The sequence below is a fragment of the Cryptomeria japonica genome, chromosome 1, assembly GCF_030272615.1.
Source record: "Cryptomeria japonica chromosome 1, Sugi_1.0, whole genome shotgun sequence".
In the NCBI taxonomy this organism is placed as follows: Eukaryota; Viridiplantae; Streptophyta; class Pinopsida; order Cupressales; family Cupressaceae; genus Cryptomeria; species Cryptomeria japonica.
Genome location: NC_081405.1, coordinates 37,407,117 through 37,427,459, shown reverse-complemented (window position 1 = coordinate 37,427,459; position 20,343 = coordinate 37,407,117). Strand labels below are relative to the sequence as shown.

At 37.6% G+C, this 20,343-nt stretch overlaps 1 protein-coding gene across 5 annotated transcripts in view; it reads left to right on the top strand.

Annotated features, from left to right (window-relative positions):
• LOC131048660 (CRS2-associated factor 2, mitochondrial) overlaps nucleotides 1–20,343 on the top strand; it is a 109,140-nt gene that overhangs the window by 50,293 nt on the left and 38,504 nt on the right. For all 5 annotated transcript variants that reach the window (XM_057982705.2, XM_057982700.2, XM_057982701.2 and 2 more), the window contains exon 2: nucleotides 12,847–12,974. In XM_057982705.2, the coding sequence (XP_057838688.1) occupies nucleotides 12,847–12,974 (128 nt within the window). The remainder of the gene's footprint in view (nucleotides 1–12,846; nucleotides 12,975–20,343) is intronic.

Here is a 20,343-nt window from a genome sequence, read left to right as displayed (position 1 = left end):
TTTTCACCCTTGTGGAGGATTCTTGAAATTTGTCCGTCTTTCCTTGCCTTCCTTAATTTGGCGCCCAACTGCATACCTGGGCGCTATTTCCAACAGGGCAAGGAATTTTCATTTTTTCCAGACTTAGGACAATTTGACCCCCTTTGCAATTTTGGAGTGACTTCCTGAATCCTTGGTGAATTTCTGAGCTTTCCATTTTAGGCATAGGCTTCCAGCACTTGACCAATTTCTGGCTTTCTCTATCTGCTGTCTGACTCTTCGGAATTAGAAATATCTGCCAACGTATGATCTTTGTCGCCTTATCTGACAGACCCTGCCAGTACTGACTTTCCAAAAATAGAAACCTTCAAAGTGTCAGCATTAGGCCCCTAGGCAGGGTGCAAAAATGACTTACTATAAATAGAAACATACTAAAAATAGAAATTACTAAAAATAGTAAGTTTGATTTTTGGCAAAATGGCGACATTTCGGGACTCGGAAAAATCCCTAAAAAATAGGGACTTTCTAAAAATACAAAGTTGCTCCGTTTGGGCTCAAATTTTACTGGGAGGTTCCTTGAAGGGGCCTGATTCTAGTTGTATGTTCAGTTTTCCCAAAACCCTAACATAAACGCCTAAAATCTAGGACAGAAGGCAGAAACCCTAAAAAGGGACAAAATGGGCCCTAGACTTCATAGAACTCGCTCGACAGAGAAGCTAACCAACTCTAACTGACCCCCGAACATCCGCAAAGCGGAGAGATTGACGAGACCGCCACCAAAACACACAAAAAACCAAAACCAAACGACCGAAATGGCCCAAAAGCTAGGGGGTCCCTATTTGGGATGGGGTGATGTGTGATACTCACAACAGGTCCCTCATCTTTGATGGGGTGATGTGTGAAATGGTCACAACAGGTGCCACAAAGGGTTCATTTTGGTCAAAACCCTAATTAGGGTTTGCATCTTGTAATCTTGGCCCTTGATTTCAAATCAATCTTGGCCATTCATTTGTGGGAGGATCTCTATAAAAGGCCCTGCCTTCTCATTTGTAATTCATTAAATAGATAGCTCATTAGTTCAAGTAGGGAGCTCTTGCTCCTTAGAGTAGAAGTAGAGTTGGAGAAGGAGAAGACATTGTTGTAAGACTTGGAGAAATAAAATTTGATTTCATTGAAGATGTGGTGGATTTATGTTTATTTCAATTTGTTGCATGATGTTCTTCCAATTTCTCAATTGTTAGATTAAGTGCTTTGATTTCAATGGAGAATGTTTAATGGTGTTTGATGAATTTGCATGACTCATACTTTTTGCATCTTATTGATTATAAGTTGAAGTGTAAAGTTAGCCTAGGCCTTTTATATGGATGCTTAACTTCAATCATTGAATGTGCATTGCTTGTTATGATGGTGTTCCTTATGATATGAAAATTCTTTGCATAACCCTTGGAAGATTGCATCAGTTCTTGTGGAGTTGTTGATCTTGGCGAAGCAGAACTTGGTTTATTTGAAATTTGTTCATTAGAGCACTATCCATTGATATCATTGCCCTTAGGAGTAGATTTAGATCCTTCTAACCCTTTCCCCTTTTAATTTCAGTTCGTTCTAGTTGTGTTCATTTGAAGAAGAAGCATCACGAGATTGCAATATTGGATGAAGAAGTTCCAGCCAACATTGCAAAAGAAGTGAAGAATGATTCAAACATAAGTCCCTTTGTGTTACCATCATATCACATCAAGCCAAACAAGCTCACATCCAACATAAAGTCGCATGTTCGTAGTAGGAACCTTGGAGTCGCTTCTATGATCTTCACAATCTTAGCATACGAGGGGTCTTTTCTCAAGAGAAGATAGAGTGTCCTTTGGAAACTTTATTATGTGTTGGTGTGGTCATAAAACACATGTCAACAGGTACACCATCTCATATGAGATCGCGAGAGGCCACATGATGCCTTGTTGTAGCTTTTCCCTCCTAACCTCCACACTAATCAATTATTGGGATGAATTCAAGGGATTCCTCATATAATTGTTTAAATGTTGCAAACAACCATGAGAGGGATAGTGGGGGAATACAAAGAGAGTAAACAATTTTGAGGTCCCTTCCAAGCACACCATCTCATGGTGGTGACTAATAGTCCCATGAGGCCAAGGGGGTGCAAGGAGTGCCCTGCCCTTGGGCCTAGAAGGGAAGGATGTTCTAGACAACCTATTGTAGTTTCTCCAAAAGCTCCACCATGGTTGACTATTGGATTAATGAATCCCAATCATAGGAAGGTGAATAAGAGTGGTATGATGAGGGGGGGCGACTGTAGGACACCTCACTAGGTACACCACCTCATATGAGATGGTAGAAGGCCACATGAGGCCAAGAGGGGTTGTATATCCACTCTTGGGCCTAGGGTAGAGGGTCGCTTTGGGAACATTATCATGTCTTCTTTTCCCAACCCTCTATGGTTGGACTCCATTAATGAATTAGATATATCATATGACAAATAATGTTCCTAGCCCTAGTAGGGCGTCAACTAGGATCTCCCTTGTTCAACAATTCAAATTGGTAAATACAATCTCTAACTGTATTTCATTTCTTGCTTTACTTGGAATTGTGACTTTTGGGCAAAAACTATGGCAGTTACAAAAGGGGACATTACACCCTTCCCAAAATTGTTTGTCCTCAAGCAATGCTAGCTTATAAACTGATTGATCCCAAACCAAACTCGATGAGACTTTGGGATCTCAATTAAATCTATGAGATTGGTAGCTCCAATTGCTCAGAACGCTGTATTGTTGGACTCTTGCTCAAATGTGTCACGACCCCACCATGAGCAAGGAGACACACACACTTAGAAAATTGCCTTAACCTAAGACTTCACGATTTTCCCATAAGCAATGGATGTAGGCCGATGATCTACATCAGCATTGAGGCAGTAATTAAGGAGGCATGATTATTTCCTTTGTGCGATCTGCTAGTGCAAGCAACATCAATTAATGAGGCATGATCATTAAGGAATGATTACATCTTAACAAATGAAACCACTGAAAGTGAAGGGGCAAAGGTCATAAAGGAAGGAAGCATCACTTTAGAAGAGTTGCATTCAGATTAAGGGACACAACCTCTTGCTCCCCCTTGGAAGATATAAAGGATCACTCAGTGTTGGAAGGAAGTGCATCGAAGAAGATAAAATAAGGCAATCAATCAAGGAAGAGACTTTTAGTTTCATAATTAATAAAACTAGTCAGCAGACTTATGTACTGTTCAAGTAGTTGATATGATGCATAATCCATAGAACTTTGATTCTGCTGACTTGTCATCTTGTCTTCCATTTGATCGTATATAGAAATGATAAGCAATTATCATATTGTTGCTAATATATATTTATATGTTGTTATTCTCTTGCCATTATGATATTAATGCATTATAGATTATATATATAAAAGAATCTTTAATACCTTAATCAACAAACTGTCTCATTATGGACGTTAGAATGGAATACATAATAAAGGAAGCAAGTAGCACACAAGTTTCATTCAAGTATGCCAACCCCAGATGGGGCCAAGAGGCCAAATGGTCAGTGTCATTTTGTACTCTTGGGCTTGATGTAAAGGAATAAGCTCGAGGCACCTTATATGATTTCCCAAGGAACTCCATAATGAGGATAGGTTGTTAGGGAAAGTATTATTGAATCCCACATGCACATTTTGTAATTTGCAATGATTATTAGGACTCTCTTTGTAATATTGCTGATTATATGTTTCCTCATCTTTCATAATGATAACTAACTTGGTTGCAGGGTCTTAAGCAAGACTTAAAGTGTCCAGTTGACTTCCTTAATATAATTCTTACCTCATTTGGTGTTTTTAGGGCAAAATATAGGAATATCCCTATAGGGAATGTTACAATTGGTATCAGAACTTCCTTCCTACCATCCTGTGAAAAATAGTTGATGCAACCTAGCCAAAGGGCTCAAAGGGCTTTGGAAAGAGAAAGGAGGAAATTTGCTTCTGCCAACAGTCCTACATCAAACAACACAATGGGCGAACAAATGTGCAACAAATTGAGGACCTTCATGGAGCAAACCACTCAAGCTCTCATGGAGCAAAATGAAAGAAATGAAAGAATGACCCAACTTCTCCTCCAAGCCATTCAAAATATGAATAACAATTGGTTTATGGTGAATTTTAAATCCTGTTTGTAAATCCTAATAAGATTGAACCACTAACCTAAGTCTACAAACTAATTCAACACAACATCAATAGAGAACTACCATGCATGCAAATAACAATGATTATACCATTCACATACAAAGTAGGCTTGTCTCCATTGTTCTTCTATCCTCCATGATCTTGTATTTGATTTTGTTGCTCATAGATTTGTGTTGCACTTGCACAAGAGCTCAAGTAAGAATGAATGTGGCTGTGATGATGTATGCTATGATGCAAAGTTGATGTGATGATGTATTCTAGAGAGATTTTGGCAAAATGTAAGTATGCTCCAAGTATGCTATATCATGGAAAATGAGAGGAGGAAACCTCTCAAGGGCTAAGATTAAGAGGTGAAAAGAATGGCCAAGATCACATAGGTGAAAGAGATTCAATGGGATTGAAGGGTAGGTAAAGATGAAGGAGATTCAATGGGATTAAGAGGTTAAATTAAAATGGAGGGCTAGGATTAAGGAGTAGGTATTTAGGGAGACATGTTGTCATGTGGATAAGAAGAAAAAGGTAGATGAATTAATTAATTTAATAAAAGTATTTATTTAATCAATAAAAGAAGGGCCACATAAATTAAATAAATAAAATATTTATTTAATTTGGGAAAAAGGGATGGGATTAAATAAATAATAAATATTTATTAAAATTAGAAAGAAGAGACTTAGTGAATTAATTAAATAAATAAAAATATTTATTTAGTTAATAGTGGAAGAAGCTAATGAATTAATTAAATAAATAGAAATATTTATTTATTTAATAAAGGACATTAGAACAAAATAATTAAATAAATAATAAATATTTATTTAATTAAAGGACAATTGTAGGTGTCTACAATAATAATTCTTGACCTAACCAAACCAATGGGAGGGATACAAACTCCAACCACTCTGAAAACATCTCAACAAGGGTATCAAACCCTAGGCCAACAAGACCTCCCTTCCTACCTAAGGAAAAACACGTGGTAGAGGAAGAAGCAAATAATCCAACCATGGATAATATTGATGAAATTGTGGAAGCATACTCAAGACTAGATCTTGAATTTAAGAGAAATGTCTCTTTTAGGGATTACTATGATGCTAAAATACAAATTGCCCCTAGTAGGAAATGGTTTGAAGCAAAGGATAAGTAAAATAACCCTTGTTAATTTTGATGGATCCAAAAAAGTCATGGCATATTTGTGGGTCCAAAAGATGGACACCTACCTTTCACTTAGTCCCATGATGGAGGAAGATGCCTTAAAATTCGCCATACTCCACTTAGAAGGAACAACCCATGATTGGTGCTTACCTTTCACTTAGTCCCATGATGGAGGAAGATGCCTTAAAATTCGCCATACTCCACTTAGAAGGAACAACCCATGATTGGTGGCATAATGGCCTCATTTCCAAGGCTGCCAACGCATAACAACTTATGATGAATTCACTTAAAAACTTATCCAAAGGTTTGATAAAAAACACCCCAAATTCTACTTTAAAGAGCTAACACAAATACGGCAACATGGAATTGTAGAATAGTATGCCACTAAATTCCAAAAACTTTCAGTTATGGACCTTGAAGTATCTCAAAGTAAACTTGCCTACCTATTTGTCGAAGGATTAAAAGAAACTATCCGTGGCTTGGTAAGTGCCTTCAATCCCACATCACTTGAGGATGTAATCCAAAAGGTACTAAAATTAGACATCACACCTACAAAGGACAAATACCATACAAAGAATCAACCTTCGAACATTCATACCAAACCTTTTTATAAAAAGGATGAAGTGCAAAAACCTTTCCTACCTTACAAAGAAAGGAAGGAATGCTTGAAAAAGGGATTATGTTTCAAGTGCAAGGAAAAAAGGGAACAAGGGCGTGTTTGTAATCATGAAAAACTTAAAAGACAACGAGAAGACCTAAATTTGTGCTTCAAATGCAAGGAAGAATGGAGATTGGGACACATGCGGAAAGGAAAGGCAAGCACATAATATCAAAGCATTGTCCGATGAGGAAACAAAGGAATATCCAAGCAAGAAAACAAGGTACAACGAAGAAGAGCATGGAACCCTAGCTGCCATCTCACAAGCCTCCAAACACTGATGCTTTTGAATCAAAAGTATTCTAAAAGGACAAAAAGTAATCACCCTTGTAGCTTGTGGGGCATCTCACAACTTTATTGAGAAGAACTTGGCTACAAAAATGAAATTGAAAACTAAGGACTTTAAGGGCTTTACAGTAGCCTTGGCTATTGGATCTATGGCTCAATGCACCAAGAAAATCCCCCCACTGGAGATCACCTTGGGAAAACATCCCATCAAAGAGGATTTCTATGTGGTAAATCTAGATGTCGATGTGATCTTGGGTACCCCTTGGACACACTTCTTGGGATGCTTCATTATGGACCTCCCAAAATTGGAAATTTGTTTCCAACATAATGGTCAAGAAGTCACTTTACGTGGGCTATTTGACAGATCTCCAAGGGTAGTCTAGTCCAAGAGAATGGAGAGAATTTTTAGGCATGAACAAGGAGAATGGGCCGCACAGTGCATGATTCTCGATAAGTCTTCCCCCCAAGGCAAGGCCATCCACATTGATATCCAACCTATACTAAAAAAACACAAGAAGGTATTTGGGGATATTCCACCAGAGCTACCCCCAAAGAGAGGATTAAAACATACCATAGAAATAGAACAAAGGGCTAAGCCCATGATTACTACACCTTATAGGCACCCTCGAAATTTCAAAGAGGAAATTGAGAAAACCATCAAAGAATTGCTTGAAATGGGTCATATTTAGCCTAGCTCTAGTCCTTTTGCCTCCTCCGTGGTGGTAGTCAAAAAGAAGAGGATAACTATTTTTTGCCATGATTTTGTTCAATGTGTGGAAATCCACACACATTCTCCACATGCCATCTTTCTTTGGCACTAGCACAATGGGCGATCCACATGGAGAAGTATTTGGTCAGATGACTCCTTTCTAGAGCAACTCTTGGACTTGCTTCTTGATTTCTTCATTCTCAATCATTGATGGAAATGTTGGAAAGAGGTGCATCTTGCTGCAACTGAATCTCATGCTCTCTTCTCGAGAGGTAATCCTTTAGGTTCTTGAAACATTTCATCATAGTTAGAAACAATCTTAATTAGTCATTATTATGTTTAGGATCGCATTCTTTGAAAACTTTGGATTTATCATCCTTAATTTTTACAAACACGAGTAGAAAACTTTTGCTAGCATTTACAAGCCTTTTCATTTATCTTATGGTCACAAGATACAAATTGGTTTCCTTTCGAGGGACTCACAATATACTCAATCCCATCTTTTATAAGATGATACTTGTTCTCCTCCCTGTAAAAGATAACTTTTTTGTCATACAAATATGGATTTCCCAAAACAATTCCACAAATATGTAATGGTACAACATCTAACTCTACCACATTGGTTGACGTAATTGCGAATATGAGTTTGTATTATTTAGACACCTGTAACTTGGAATTTTCGCATACCAATCCTAAAGGATATGGTTTTGGATAAAGCTTAGTTTCAAGTCCCAATGTTTTAACAAGTTTTTTAGAAATAAGATTAGCTCGCGTACCCCTATCAAAGAGTGTATCAATCTTTGTATGTTTTGAGATGACTCTAATATGAAATAGGTCACTTCGTTTCCTACCATCTTGCATAGTTTTAGATTTTGAAGAATGATTACGAGAGCTAGTACTAACAACAAAAGATATACCTTGTAACACCATGGCTGTGATCTTGGTTTCATCACTTGAATCTAATCCAAGATTCTTTTGGACTGTAGTAGTGGTCTTCTTATCATCCTTCTTGGTCTTAGTTTAGGATGAAACTTCCAACATTTGGCCTCATCATTTCCTTCATTTTTGCAATGTGAACATGTAGGCTTCTCATTTTCTTTCTTCACTATGGTTGTTCTTTTGAACTTACCCTTTCCTTTATTCTTGCTTGTGATTAGTTGAATTGGTTTCTTTGAGAAGTTCTCATGTACATTCTTTCCCCTTGACTCAATGTGAGTAGCTTGGGCACAAACTTCATCAAAATTAGTTACGTTAAACATAAGAATAGTATGTCTCAAATAACTATACAACCTACCATTATACTTCAAAAGAGTTTCTTGTGTATACACAAGAATGCCCAATGCTAATGCCCTCTTCTTGAACTCGAGTATAATCTTGCATATTTTGTCCTTTACCTTGTTTTAGATTTTTCCAATCCATTAATGCTTGTTGTATATATCTTGATGGATAGAATTGCTTCTTTAATGCAGATGTAAATTCATACCAAGAATATTTCATTTTACCTTTCATGTGAAAATCTTTTTGAACCTCACCCCCCCACCATATCCGTGTGGTGCCTCCTAGTCGGAAAGTAGCTTGTTGAACCTTGGATCCTTTGTCCACAATTCTTTGAACCTTGTAGTAGTCTTCAATCTCCTTAATGCAATTATCTAGCTTTCCTGCATTAAGTTTGCCATTATACATTGGCAAATCAAATCTTACATTTAATTTTGACAAAGCTAATTTGGAATCAGCCTTTTCTAATTGGCCTTTTTGATATGGAGATGGAGGTGGAGAAGTTGTAGGAGGAGGAGGAATTGGAGGAGGGTCACCATCGATAACTTCGTCTTTAACTTGACTTTGGTCTTCTCCATTTTTCTATCGCCCTTTGTACAACTCTCCCACCATGGCTTTCATGTCAAGAAAAGATTGCTGAAATGCCCTTTTAGACTTGGTGAGGCTTTTTTCTCCTTCACGTTCCATTACTTGCCGTTGAAATGTATGTCTTGTATCTTCAAGTTTGATTTTCTGTAATGCCCCCTACTTAGCCAAAGCCAGCAAATTAGGATCAGTCAATTAACGAAGTCCTTGTAGACTAATAAGAATGGGCAAAAGACACTTGACTCGTGATTTTCTCCTATTTCAGAGGGCACTTAAGAGTAAACATGGGTGGAATCAGTCAACAGTATTATTATCTCCTAGTTGCCAGTCTAAAACTGCATTAAACCCTAGAATATCTCCTTCAAAGGCATACATGAGTTTAGAGAGAGAGTGAGGTGCTTCCTTGGTAGACGTCCCAGGATAGAGAAAATGGAGTTCACTTATTTTATGGTTATTTGTGATATTTCTATGATAATAAAGTGACTTGAAAAAAAGCCATAATTATTATGTCATGAAATGACTTTATAATAAAGTCATTGGAAATATTAAAGGGGTCTTAAAAGGCAAAAATAAGTTATTTTTAAAAAGGTTTCATTAAGGCCAAATGAAGTGATATAATGAGTTATTTAACTCTAAATTAAACTGAACCTAAAGCCATAAGTGGGTGCCCATGTTTAAGCCCTAATTAGGGCGTAGCATTGAGGAAGGATAAAAGAGTCTTGGAGGTGAAGAAAGCATTATGCTATGTGGTTTTTTATCTTGTTCTTGTCTCCTTAGAGGAGCTTGTCTAAACCTTAGGGTTTGAGGTGCTTATTGGAGATGAAAACCTCCACAAGTAAACACACTTGCAGCTGTGAGAGACCAACCAAGAGTGAGCAAGGAGACTCTACTTTAGGGATCTCAGTTGGGCAACAAAGAAACCAGTTTTGGAAGAGGTATTTGCTGATAGAAATCTGAAAGAGGAGCTTGCTTGTTTAGCCATCCCCTATTTGGCTTGTTGGAAGTGAACAAGAGTCTTTTGATGAATCTTTAGATTGGGGTTTGTATGAAAGTCCATTTCCAGCAGTTTGAAGGTATTTGTATATGTCTTTGGAAGGGGTTTAGAGCAGCTTTAACATAATTTCTGAGTGACCTCCTTTTTTTGCTAGGCCAATCCCCTTTGCTGCTCATTTGAAGGTCATTCCAGCTCCAAACTTTGTTCTAGGTAGCTGTCTATTAGCAGAATCACATCTCCAACAGAATAGTTCAGTCTACAAGGGTTGCAGCAGACAAAAGGGGTTTAATTTACATAAATCAGACCATATCAGGCCGTACCAACTGTAGGATGTGGAGTCCCTAAACATCTCCAAACTTAAGGGTTAATCATAGCATATATTCTCCAATATGAGCACCTACATCAGACCTCTGTATGATAGCAGTTTGGAGAAGGAAAGAGCAGATTTCTAAGTCACTGTGGATCATTTTCTGAGTGAGCACCGTGGTTGTTTGCTTGCCCAAAGATCAACTCATAAACTACTCTTATACAAAGGAGCCACCGGGTATGTTAGAAAGTGATTTGAAAGACATTGCTTGTTTGTAATAGCACCATTATCATAAGAAACTATTGTATTTGTCTAATTGAAATAACAAGCTCGACTGTAATTCTCAAGATAGTTTCAGTTTGCTTCATTAATTGCCAAAAGAATACAATTGTCATTTCTCTTCAAAAACTACAAACACATATCAAAAACACATCTTCTTCAACTTCTGTCTATTTCTAAAAGACCACTTTCAAAAAGAAATACGATATTATTAATCTAAAATTAACCAACAGGTTGCTACAGAACAGTTCTCAGTAGTTCCACCTGGGGTAGGACACTACATTTTCCATCTTCTGAGATCTGATTGGGGTTTCAAGTCTGAGTTTTTAACATTTTGATGTCTGATCGTGGATTCTACCAAGTGATAGACAAACTTCACCTTACATCTCAAGGTATTGGATTTAGGCTGATTGTGGATTTCTCATGGGCGTGGATTCTTGAAGATCGTGGATTTTGTCCACCCAAGGATAAATTTGCTTGCTTCTCTCAAGTCATAGTTGCCTTAATCACTTTCACCCTTCATCAAACTTATTCATTTGCTTGATCAAATATCAGAATGTTGCACTTACCATTGCCAAGTCATGGATTTTATCAACCCAAGGATAACCTCTTCCTTGGTCATGGATTTTAGCAACCCAAGGATAGTCATCATGATTGTGGATTTTGGCAAGTGAGGGATAAGACTTTCCTTGGTCGTGGATTTTGGCAAGTGAAGGATAAATTTCATCATTATTCATTCTTGCCAACTATAACATTTAGTATATTATTTTGCCTTCAATATGATATTCATCATCATTCTCCAATTCACTCCAAGTCAAGGATCGAGCAAGTTCAATGTTTCATCTTCACTTCAAGGATGAATCTTGCCATCTCCATGCTTGAGGCATGGATTTTGGCAACTTAAGGAAAAAGGTCATCACTCACCACCTATGTCGTGGATTTGAGCAATTCAAGGAAAAATGTCTCCATAGTTGTGGATTTGAGCAACTCAAGGAAAAATGCCTCCTAGGTCGTGGATTTGAGCAACCCAAGGATAAGCACTGTAAGTGCGACCTCCACCCTTACTTAATCTTCATTTCACTTCACTTTCATCATTGTTGATTTCCTCACTCAATTCAATTCAAGGTAATTCATCATTGCGTATCAAGACATTTGGATAGTGCCTCTTTCATCATTGCCAACTATGACCCCAAAGTCGTGGATTTAGGTAGGTCGTTGATTTCCATGACCCAAGGATAAATTCATGGACCTTCACTCCAAGTTGGCTGCTTCATCATTTGACTAAGTTGATCATTTCACTGTCTTGGCTTTCAAACTTGAAGGATTCAAGGGGTAAATTCACTCATTGCCACTTCCATTTAACATCATCATCAAGACTTTCAAGGTAGTGGATTTTGGTGATCAAGGATCACTCATGTCAACCTCGTCACTTATTGATTTCACCAAGTGTAGAGTGACTTGCTCATAGGGTTGACTTGGTGCATTTGTTCTCTTCCATCATCACTTAGACTTGATTGATCTTCATTAAACACTTCATCTTAGTTGATTGATCATCACCTCTATGCTCCAACCTAAGGATGTCAGCTTGCTTGCTTGACTGCTTGTCACACCTAAGACTTACCTTAACCTGACCTAGAGGTTGCATTGTGAAGTATCACCCAAAGACTACTTTGATTCTCACCTATCACCTAAGCACTTAGAGCTGCAAAGGATCCAAATCAGTCCAAAGGGAGACCTGACTGCTGCTAGACTGCTTGACTTGATCACATCTTGATGACAAGGAATTGCATCCCTCACAAGCAAGAGGTTAATAACTAAAGAAACTACTGCCAAGCGAAGCAAACTAAGCAAAAGAACTAACCTATGAGCATAAAAGTGGGGGTCCCATTTGCAATGGGGCGATTTGTGAAAACGTCACAACACTACCATGTGAACATGATAGATATCATGTTCATAGTTTAGTCCATCCAAAGTGGAGAGAAGTAGAAAATGTCAGCATCTGGTGCTCTAAGGGTGCTGAATATTGTGAATAGTAATAATTGGATAGTTGTTATCAATGAGTGCTTTAATACCCAGCTTAAATTTTAAGAGAATCTAGCTTCTATCTAATGAAAGAATCTTCTATGTAACTTTTTTGTTGAAAACTTCAATTTTATTTGAATATCCACAGTTACTTAGTATATGTTATTTTAATTATTTTCTCACAGTCTATTTTTATGTATCTTACCAGTTTTTGGGCAATGTTTTCATGTAACTAGTCTAAAGGAATGATGTCCCATTTGCATAGATTTTTCACTTTGACATCTATTCTGTATATTTAGCTAGGTGCAGCTTATCTTAGATTTTCTTTAAAAGAATTATCTATGGCAATAGTAAATTTTATTCAAGCAGTTAAAGCTATTTTCTAAATTTGGTCCATTTATCGTTTAGGCCGTGGGGGTGTAACTCACAATATGCTAGTTGATATACACAACCACTGGAAACGTGCAGAGGCTGTGAGAATAAAGTGCCTTGGTGTACCAACTATTGATATGGATAATGTCTGTTTTCACCTTGAGGTAGTGTATATTATACTTGCAATTACTTGTCAGTATTTTAAGAGAAACTCAGAATTGTTTTTTCTAGAGAGTTGATTTGAAATTTACGCTGAAGTGTTATTATTAAATGTTTTTTTTAATTGTGTCTACTATGCCAAAACTTTTCCCCGTGTTATATGTATTATACTTTCAAATCTATATGATGATTCTTATATGCTTTTTGACCTCTGTTGCAAATCCTGCCACCGTATATGGTAAATGTGGCTTCATTTGAGTGTAAGAATGCTTGTATGTGCCTCTGCATGATTCATTTTCACTTATTACTGTTCGGTGAACTTATCATGTTATTGCAAGGCATAGTCCATGGTTGTTTCAATGCTGTCTCTCAAATGAAAACAATTTCGCCAATTGAAATTTTTTCATAAGCAAGACATTTCAGCAATGCTTATCAATGCTTATCTCTCCCTTAACCTTTCTCAATAAATTGAATGGTCTCTTTATAAAGAAAGGGTTGTCATATGCAATTGCATGGAATTTTTTTCTAGATCATACAGCCTTCTTATTAAAGAATGTAGGAGAGTCCATTAAATAAATGGAAGTCATCTATATGAAACTTCTAAAAGAGGAACTCCTAAAAGCTTACAATGCAAGAAGGTAAAAAACCCGAAACATAGAAATCGTTTAAATTGATACTAGCAGGCATTCTGGGTTTATGTTTTCTGCCTAAATTTTTTTTTTTAGGTACATGGCCTCCCTCTGATTAAATTTTCTTTAAATAATCAGAAAATTCTTCAATTGATTTCCTCTTGATTTACAATTCATATTGTTAGAATTTTCATGTTTAAAGCCCCGGCTGACAATTTGAGTTCACATTGTAATCAACCTAGTGTGTTTTAGTAGCACCTTTGACATAAGAAAATGTTGAGTGTAGACAAACATTGAGTTTCTTATGGGAGGATAGAAGACAAGTAAAGCATAACGTGCAGGGGGAAAAGTGAGAATAAGTATGGAAACCCTAATCCCACTCTCATACACACTCATGGAATACGAAAGAGCCTAGGGAGGTAACGCACGTCAGCTATTTCTTATGAGAAAGAGAGAGTCATGGATTACCTCTTAGGTCTTCTATTCCTTTGCTGTAAATGAGAGAGATGAATGATGAAAAATGCGATCTAACCTAGAAAGCAAATAAGCAAGCAAACTCTAATATGAGAATGCAGATCAAAGAACAATTGATACACTGCTGAAAAGTACAGATCAGAAGGCAAAATAAGAGGTGCACCTATGTCTGAAATTTGAGCAGAAATGTCCGGGACCAGGGTGCCACGCCACTGTCCAGATTCTGCAATTCTGGAGCTACAACTGACAGGAGGGATTCTGAGATCTGCAAAGTATTGTTTTGCCAAGTCTTGCTGACAGAGGGTAGGACCATGGCGCCACGCCACTGTCCTGGGCAGGACCAGGGCGCCACGCCCTTGTCCTTGGGGTTTCTGCCATGATCTGCAACCCAAAAGTGTCCTTGTGTGCTCTTCCGGTCCCAACACTTCCAGCGACGCTCGGATCCGAACCTGTACCTGAAGCTGAAAAAGAGGGTTTGGGGTGGCTATATAGGGTTTTGCCTTAGTCAAACCCTCATGTTGGTGATTTCCACCTCCACGAATAGCCGATAATGTACTGAAAATGTGTGTGCAAGAACCTTGTGTGTGTGCAAGATCCTAAGAATGAAAGTAAACAACAAATTAGATAATCCTAAAGAGTAAACCCTAATTGCTTATAATTGACAAAGTAAACTCTCTAAATCCACAATGCAAAGTGATCTAAAGCATGAATATGAATCAAAATGAAGCTTATGCAAAGATATGAAAACAACATGAAACCATACCCAACCCCAAGGGAGAGGTACAAGCCAATCGTCAGTCGGTGATCTCCTATTGTTCTTCTACATCTTCAAAAGCCCCCAATTGATAAAATGATGCTTGATGAATGTTTGATGGATGAATGTTGAATGTTGTTGAAGACTTCAAAGATCTACTCTTTCGCTGCAAAGAAGGCTCTAATACTCCAAAAAGCTGCTCTTAGATTCTTAGAAGAAGACCCCTTCAAAATGAAGAAAGAGAGCTCTTAAGTATGAAACCCTAGATCTTAATTTCATGTTTAGGCTGACCTAGTATTTGAATTTCCCGCCGATATTTTCGGGTTAAGCATTATTATATCATAGGATTGTGCTCCCGAAATTTCGGGGTAAAAGTCGCGGACCATGTGCATTCCCGCCACGGTCCGACCAACTTTCACCAAATCTTCGGGGCCGTTAGATATGATGATATTAGAGCGCATCCCAAAGTTACAACTGATTTCGAGATGTTTTGATATGCGAAATCGGGCCTAAACGGTCAAAATAAGACATAATTAGGGTTTATGATTAAATGATTCATTGGAGAAATAAGATGAAAAGGGGCACACCTAGGGTAAAGGGCCCAACTTTATAATGTGTGAAGTGATGAGACATGACCTTAGATTTAATTAAATTAATTAATTAAATGCTTAAAGGGGAATTAGAAATGCAAGATGCAAGGCACATTAAGGCGGGTGCTAACCTAAGTGTGAAATTGTACCACCCTAGTAAGGGTGTACAATTTACGACACGACACTACACATAATTATATGGGAAGAAAATAGGAAATATATTAAAGGCATAGAAAGGATTAAAGGGTTTCTTCAAGAGCATATAAGAAGGATAGTTTTTTCTGAGGAATCTGTATTTAAGAGTGTGAATCTTTTCTTTATGCACTATTCTGTGATCTTGCTTAACAAAACACTTAAACATACATTATTGTGAGTGGCTCACCTGAGAGCTAAACAGTAACGCCCATTATTGGGAGTGGCTCACCTGAGAGCTAAACACTAACGCCCATTATTGGGAGTGGCTCACCTGAGAGCTAAACACTAACGCCCATTATTGGGAGTGGCTCACTTGAGAGCTGCCACCTTCTGAAAGATTTCATATTTGATATGCAACTCAGAAGTAAAGCTTGCTTTTGTTTCCAACGTTTAGATCAGGTTAGTTTTCAAAATTGGCAATAGTTGATGATTTGGAAAAAAACTAAGTTGCCAATTTGGGTATGGGTACAAGTACAAGATATGGATTCGGGTACGTGGGTACGACAAATTTCTTTTCCTTGGGTACGAGGTATTGAAGAGCACACAGTTATACTGAGAGGGGGGGTGAATCAGTATAATGAAACTTTTCAATTCAATATTTAAAATGATAGAATCAATCACTAAAAATAATTTTGCATATGAACACAATAACACAAAGATTTAAGTGGAAACCCAATGCGGGAGAAAACCACTGAAAATGAATGCTATATATTTATGTTCTTTTACAATTTTGTGAGCACCAACCCACTCGAAGCACCAACTCCCTAACTTTGTTTTGTGAGCACCAACCCACTGGAAGCACCAACTCTCTCTGCTGAAATTGTGAGCACCAACTCACTCTTCACAAATCTAATTTGCCATCTTGAACATGTTGCTGTAACAATGGATGATGGACAATGGTAACACTCTTTAAATCTGCATACACATCTTCATACAAATATGTCACAATTTCTTTCTTAAATCTGCTGTAAGCTGATCATAAATCTGGCTTACTCTTCATTTCAAATCTGCATGTGCTAAGTTTATATATCTGCTATTATATTCTAAACTTATGCTCTTTTAGGACTGATTGTTCATGTTTCTCTTTGCACACCTCTTACTTCACCTACGTGAGGTATACTTTCAAAAATCCACAGTTTTATACAAAGTATATATATATCCAGCATATCAACTTCCTTCTCAAAGCATTTTTAAAAATTCATATATATATGTGCTAGTTCCACCGGCTGCAAACCAACACGACTTTTAGTTTGAAAAGTCATATCCTTCAATATTTCAATAACTTCTTTTTGTTAAATTCTATTAATAAACTTTTTACGGGAGTATTTGTTTGCCAAACACTTTTGTTTATATTAATAAACTCTTATGCCACTATACCTTAGACAATACTTTTCATAATAAACAAACCACCGAACTTAATGAAGCCCGATAATATGTATTGTAAAAATAAGGTATGTAATTTATTTACAATATTATTTTCTCCCAGCCAGTATTAAGTAAGTTCCGCAAAACACAAAGTTTAATAATTTTTGCTGTCGAGATTTATTTTTCACTTTTAATTTTGCCGCTCCATATCTATCTCCGCTTTAATTAATTTAAAGTGTGCCGCGGATAATATTGTTCCATATATTAACGCTCATGAGGTGCCGTAAAAAATACTTGGTTAATACATCCGCCATCAAAACATTTTTTCGCTTTAATAAACTTGCCGCTATATTAATATATTTGCCGATAATTATAAAGTCTTTCCATATTATATATCGCGTAATAAATATATCGGATTATTTATAAAGTCTTTCCATTAATAGTTTTCATTTGATTTCTATTTTTGCCTTCAGATAATGATATAGATATGAACCATGCTCACTGTAATATTCTGCTTCATCATGCTAGTTTGCCAGGAAACTTCCAAACCAACACCCGACTCTAGGATATATTTTAGATACTTTCATTCTTTCTGTGATGTCATTTCAGATGCTTCCTGCTTTCAATTAATTTGACATCAATGACAATACTTGTATCAGGTATGTCTGCACACACACACATTTATAGATATATGTTCAAAACATCAAAATTATAAAAATTTAACTTTAACTGTATAACTATAAGAAGATTGATACTCATAAATCCATAATTGCCAAATGCTAATAAATAAATTAACTCATAATATCATATTCATAATTTGCAAAAATGATAATATTCAATTCTCAAAATGTCATTACACAAGAAAATTCAAATTACAATCCATATTTAATATCCATATTCATCTTCATGAGAAGCATCGAGATCAACATTTGGTTCAACTTCATTTGAACCACAACCCATTAGATTGCCACTTGTTGTGACCTAATCACACATCACCCCATCCCAGATAGGGACCCCCTAACTTTTAGGCCGTTTTGGTCGTTTGGCTTTCATTCTTGTCTGTGTCAGTGGCAATCTCTTCAATCTCTCCGCGTTACGGATGTTTGGGAGTCAGTTAGGGTTAATCTGCTTCTCTGTCAAGCAAATTCTATGAGGTCTAGGGCCTGTTTTGTCCTTTTTCTAGGGTTTTGCCTTTTGTCCTAGATTTTAGGGGTTCCTGTTAGGGTTTCGGGAAAACTAAGCATACGATTGGAATCAGGACCCTTCAAGGGACCTCCCAGTGAAATTTGAGCCCAAATGGAGCAACTTTCTATTTTTAGAAAGTCCCTATTTTTTAGGGATTTTTCTGAGTCCCAGAATGTCGCCATTTTGCCAAAAATCAAACTTACTATTTTTAGTAATTTCTATTTTTAGTAAATTTCTATTTTTAGTAAGTCATGCTGCGTCTTGTCTTGGGCTCTAACTCTGACATTTTGGAAAGTTTCTATTTCGGGAAAGTCTATTTGTGGCAGGATCAGGCTAGCAGACAGCGGAGAATCAACATGCACAATCACTTCTAAATTTGGAAAGTTGAAAGTAGATAGGTAGGGGTCTAAAATCGCTAAATGTGAAGAATCATCCCTGAAGTGGAAGGTCAAAATATTCTAAGTCTTGAAGCCATTCACAAGTGCAAAATTCCATGTGTCCATGGACATGGCCAAAATGCGCCCAGTCAGGGCTGGGGCGCTAAAACCAAGAATGAATTCACAAGTGGAAAAATCCACCTCTCCATGGACATGTTGAAAATGTGCCCAAGTCAGGGCTGGGGCGCCAAAACCAGAAATGCATTCACAAGTGGAAAATTCCACCTCTCCATGGACACCTTCAAAATGCGCCCAGGTCAGGGTTGGGGCGCTGAATTGAGAAATGCATTCACAAGTGGAAAATTCCACCTCTCCATGGACATCTCCAAAATGCGCCCAGGTCAGAGCTGGGGCGCCAAAACTAGAAATGCATTCACAAGTGGAAAATTCCACCTCTCCATGGACATGTTGAAAATGCGCCCAGGTTTGGGCTGGGGCGCTGAATTGAGAAAGCCATTCATAGAAGGAAAATTCATGAATCCTTGGCGTGGTAAAAAATTTCACTCAAGCAAAAAGTTTGAAATTTTGCCTAAGGCATGGAATCCAAGGAGTCAAGGAGGAATAAAAAGCAGAATTCCCCTCGGGCGAATTTTCAGTTATGCTATTTTTAGACATCAAATCCTGACCAAATATGGAAATTTTTATAGATTCAGAATCGGGACGAAATTCCCCATCCAATGAACCTGACTCCTAAAATTTAGGAAGATCCCTAAAAAATAGGGATGTGAAGAAGAGGCATGAAAATTCCTTCTAAAGCAGGAAATGGCAAGTTGGAGCGGAATCGAGCAAATCCTAAGAAAGATCCTTCGGAATTGGAAAGAATGAAATCAATGAGTTGGCAGGAGGAATCTTCCAAGTATGACACATGACTTGGATCATTTAAGGAAAGTTCTAAATTTGAACTCACACGCATGGGAAATTGCCTTGCATGGCATAGTAATTAAGGAAAGTATGACGCGCCATAAATGCAATTACTAATTTGATGCCTCTTGGGAATTCTATATAAGTTGGGAAAAACATTTCATTTTTCACGTGCAAGATTCAGGAAAGAAAGAGTAAAGAAGCAAAGAGTTTTCATACTTAGTCTCTATTTTCATCATTTCGAAGTATTCCCAAGATGGCGGAACCTAGCAAGGCGGCTACTATCTCCAGGAAGGCATTGATCAAAGCAGAGATGAAAGGTTTTCTTCCCCATTCTCAGTTGAATTCAAGATGGGAAGAGATCAGCAATACCAACTTCGACACGTTCAACTGGGCTGCATTTAAGATAAGAATGTTCGGAACTGCAGGACACAATCCATCTTCGACAGCTGTCAAAATTGTGAGAAGTGGAATAGTTGCAGTAGCTGGCTTTCCTCCCACCATTCAATGCCCAGATCTAGTCTTGGAATGTGCAGCACATTACAATATGGAGCGGAAGACAATCTCAAGGCCAGAGGACAAGTTACTGGCAACATTGACTCCAGAGGCAATTGGTGAAGGCTTCGGAATCCCTTCACATTACTCCATGACGTACAGGACTAGCAGCGGAGCTCAAGCAGTCTATGAAGCAGGCCCCGCCAGATGTGCTGATTTGATCAACAAGTAGTGGTTGCTGAAGCCTAGAGTACACGTTTCCAAGATGCCTAAAACTCTCACAATCTTCGAGTTCAAGCAGGAGTATGTGGACATGATAAAGATGTTGAGCAGAGTAATGGGATGCTCACACTCGGTGAACTTCGAGCCTTGGGTGTTCTTCTACATAG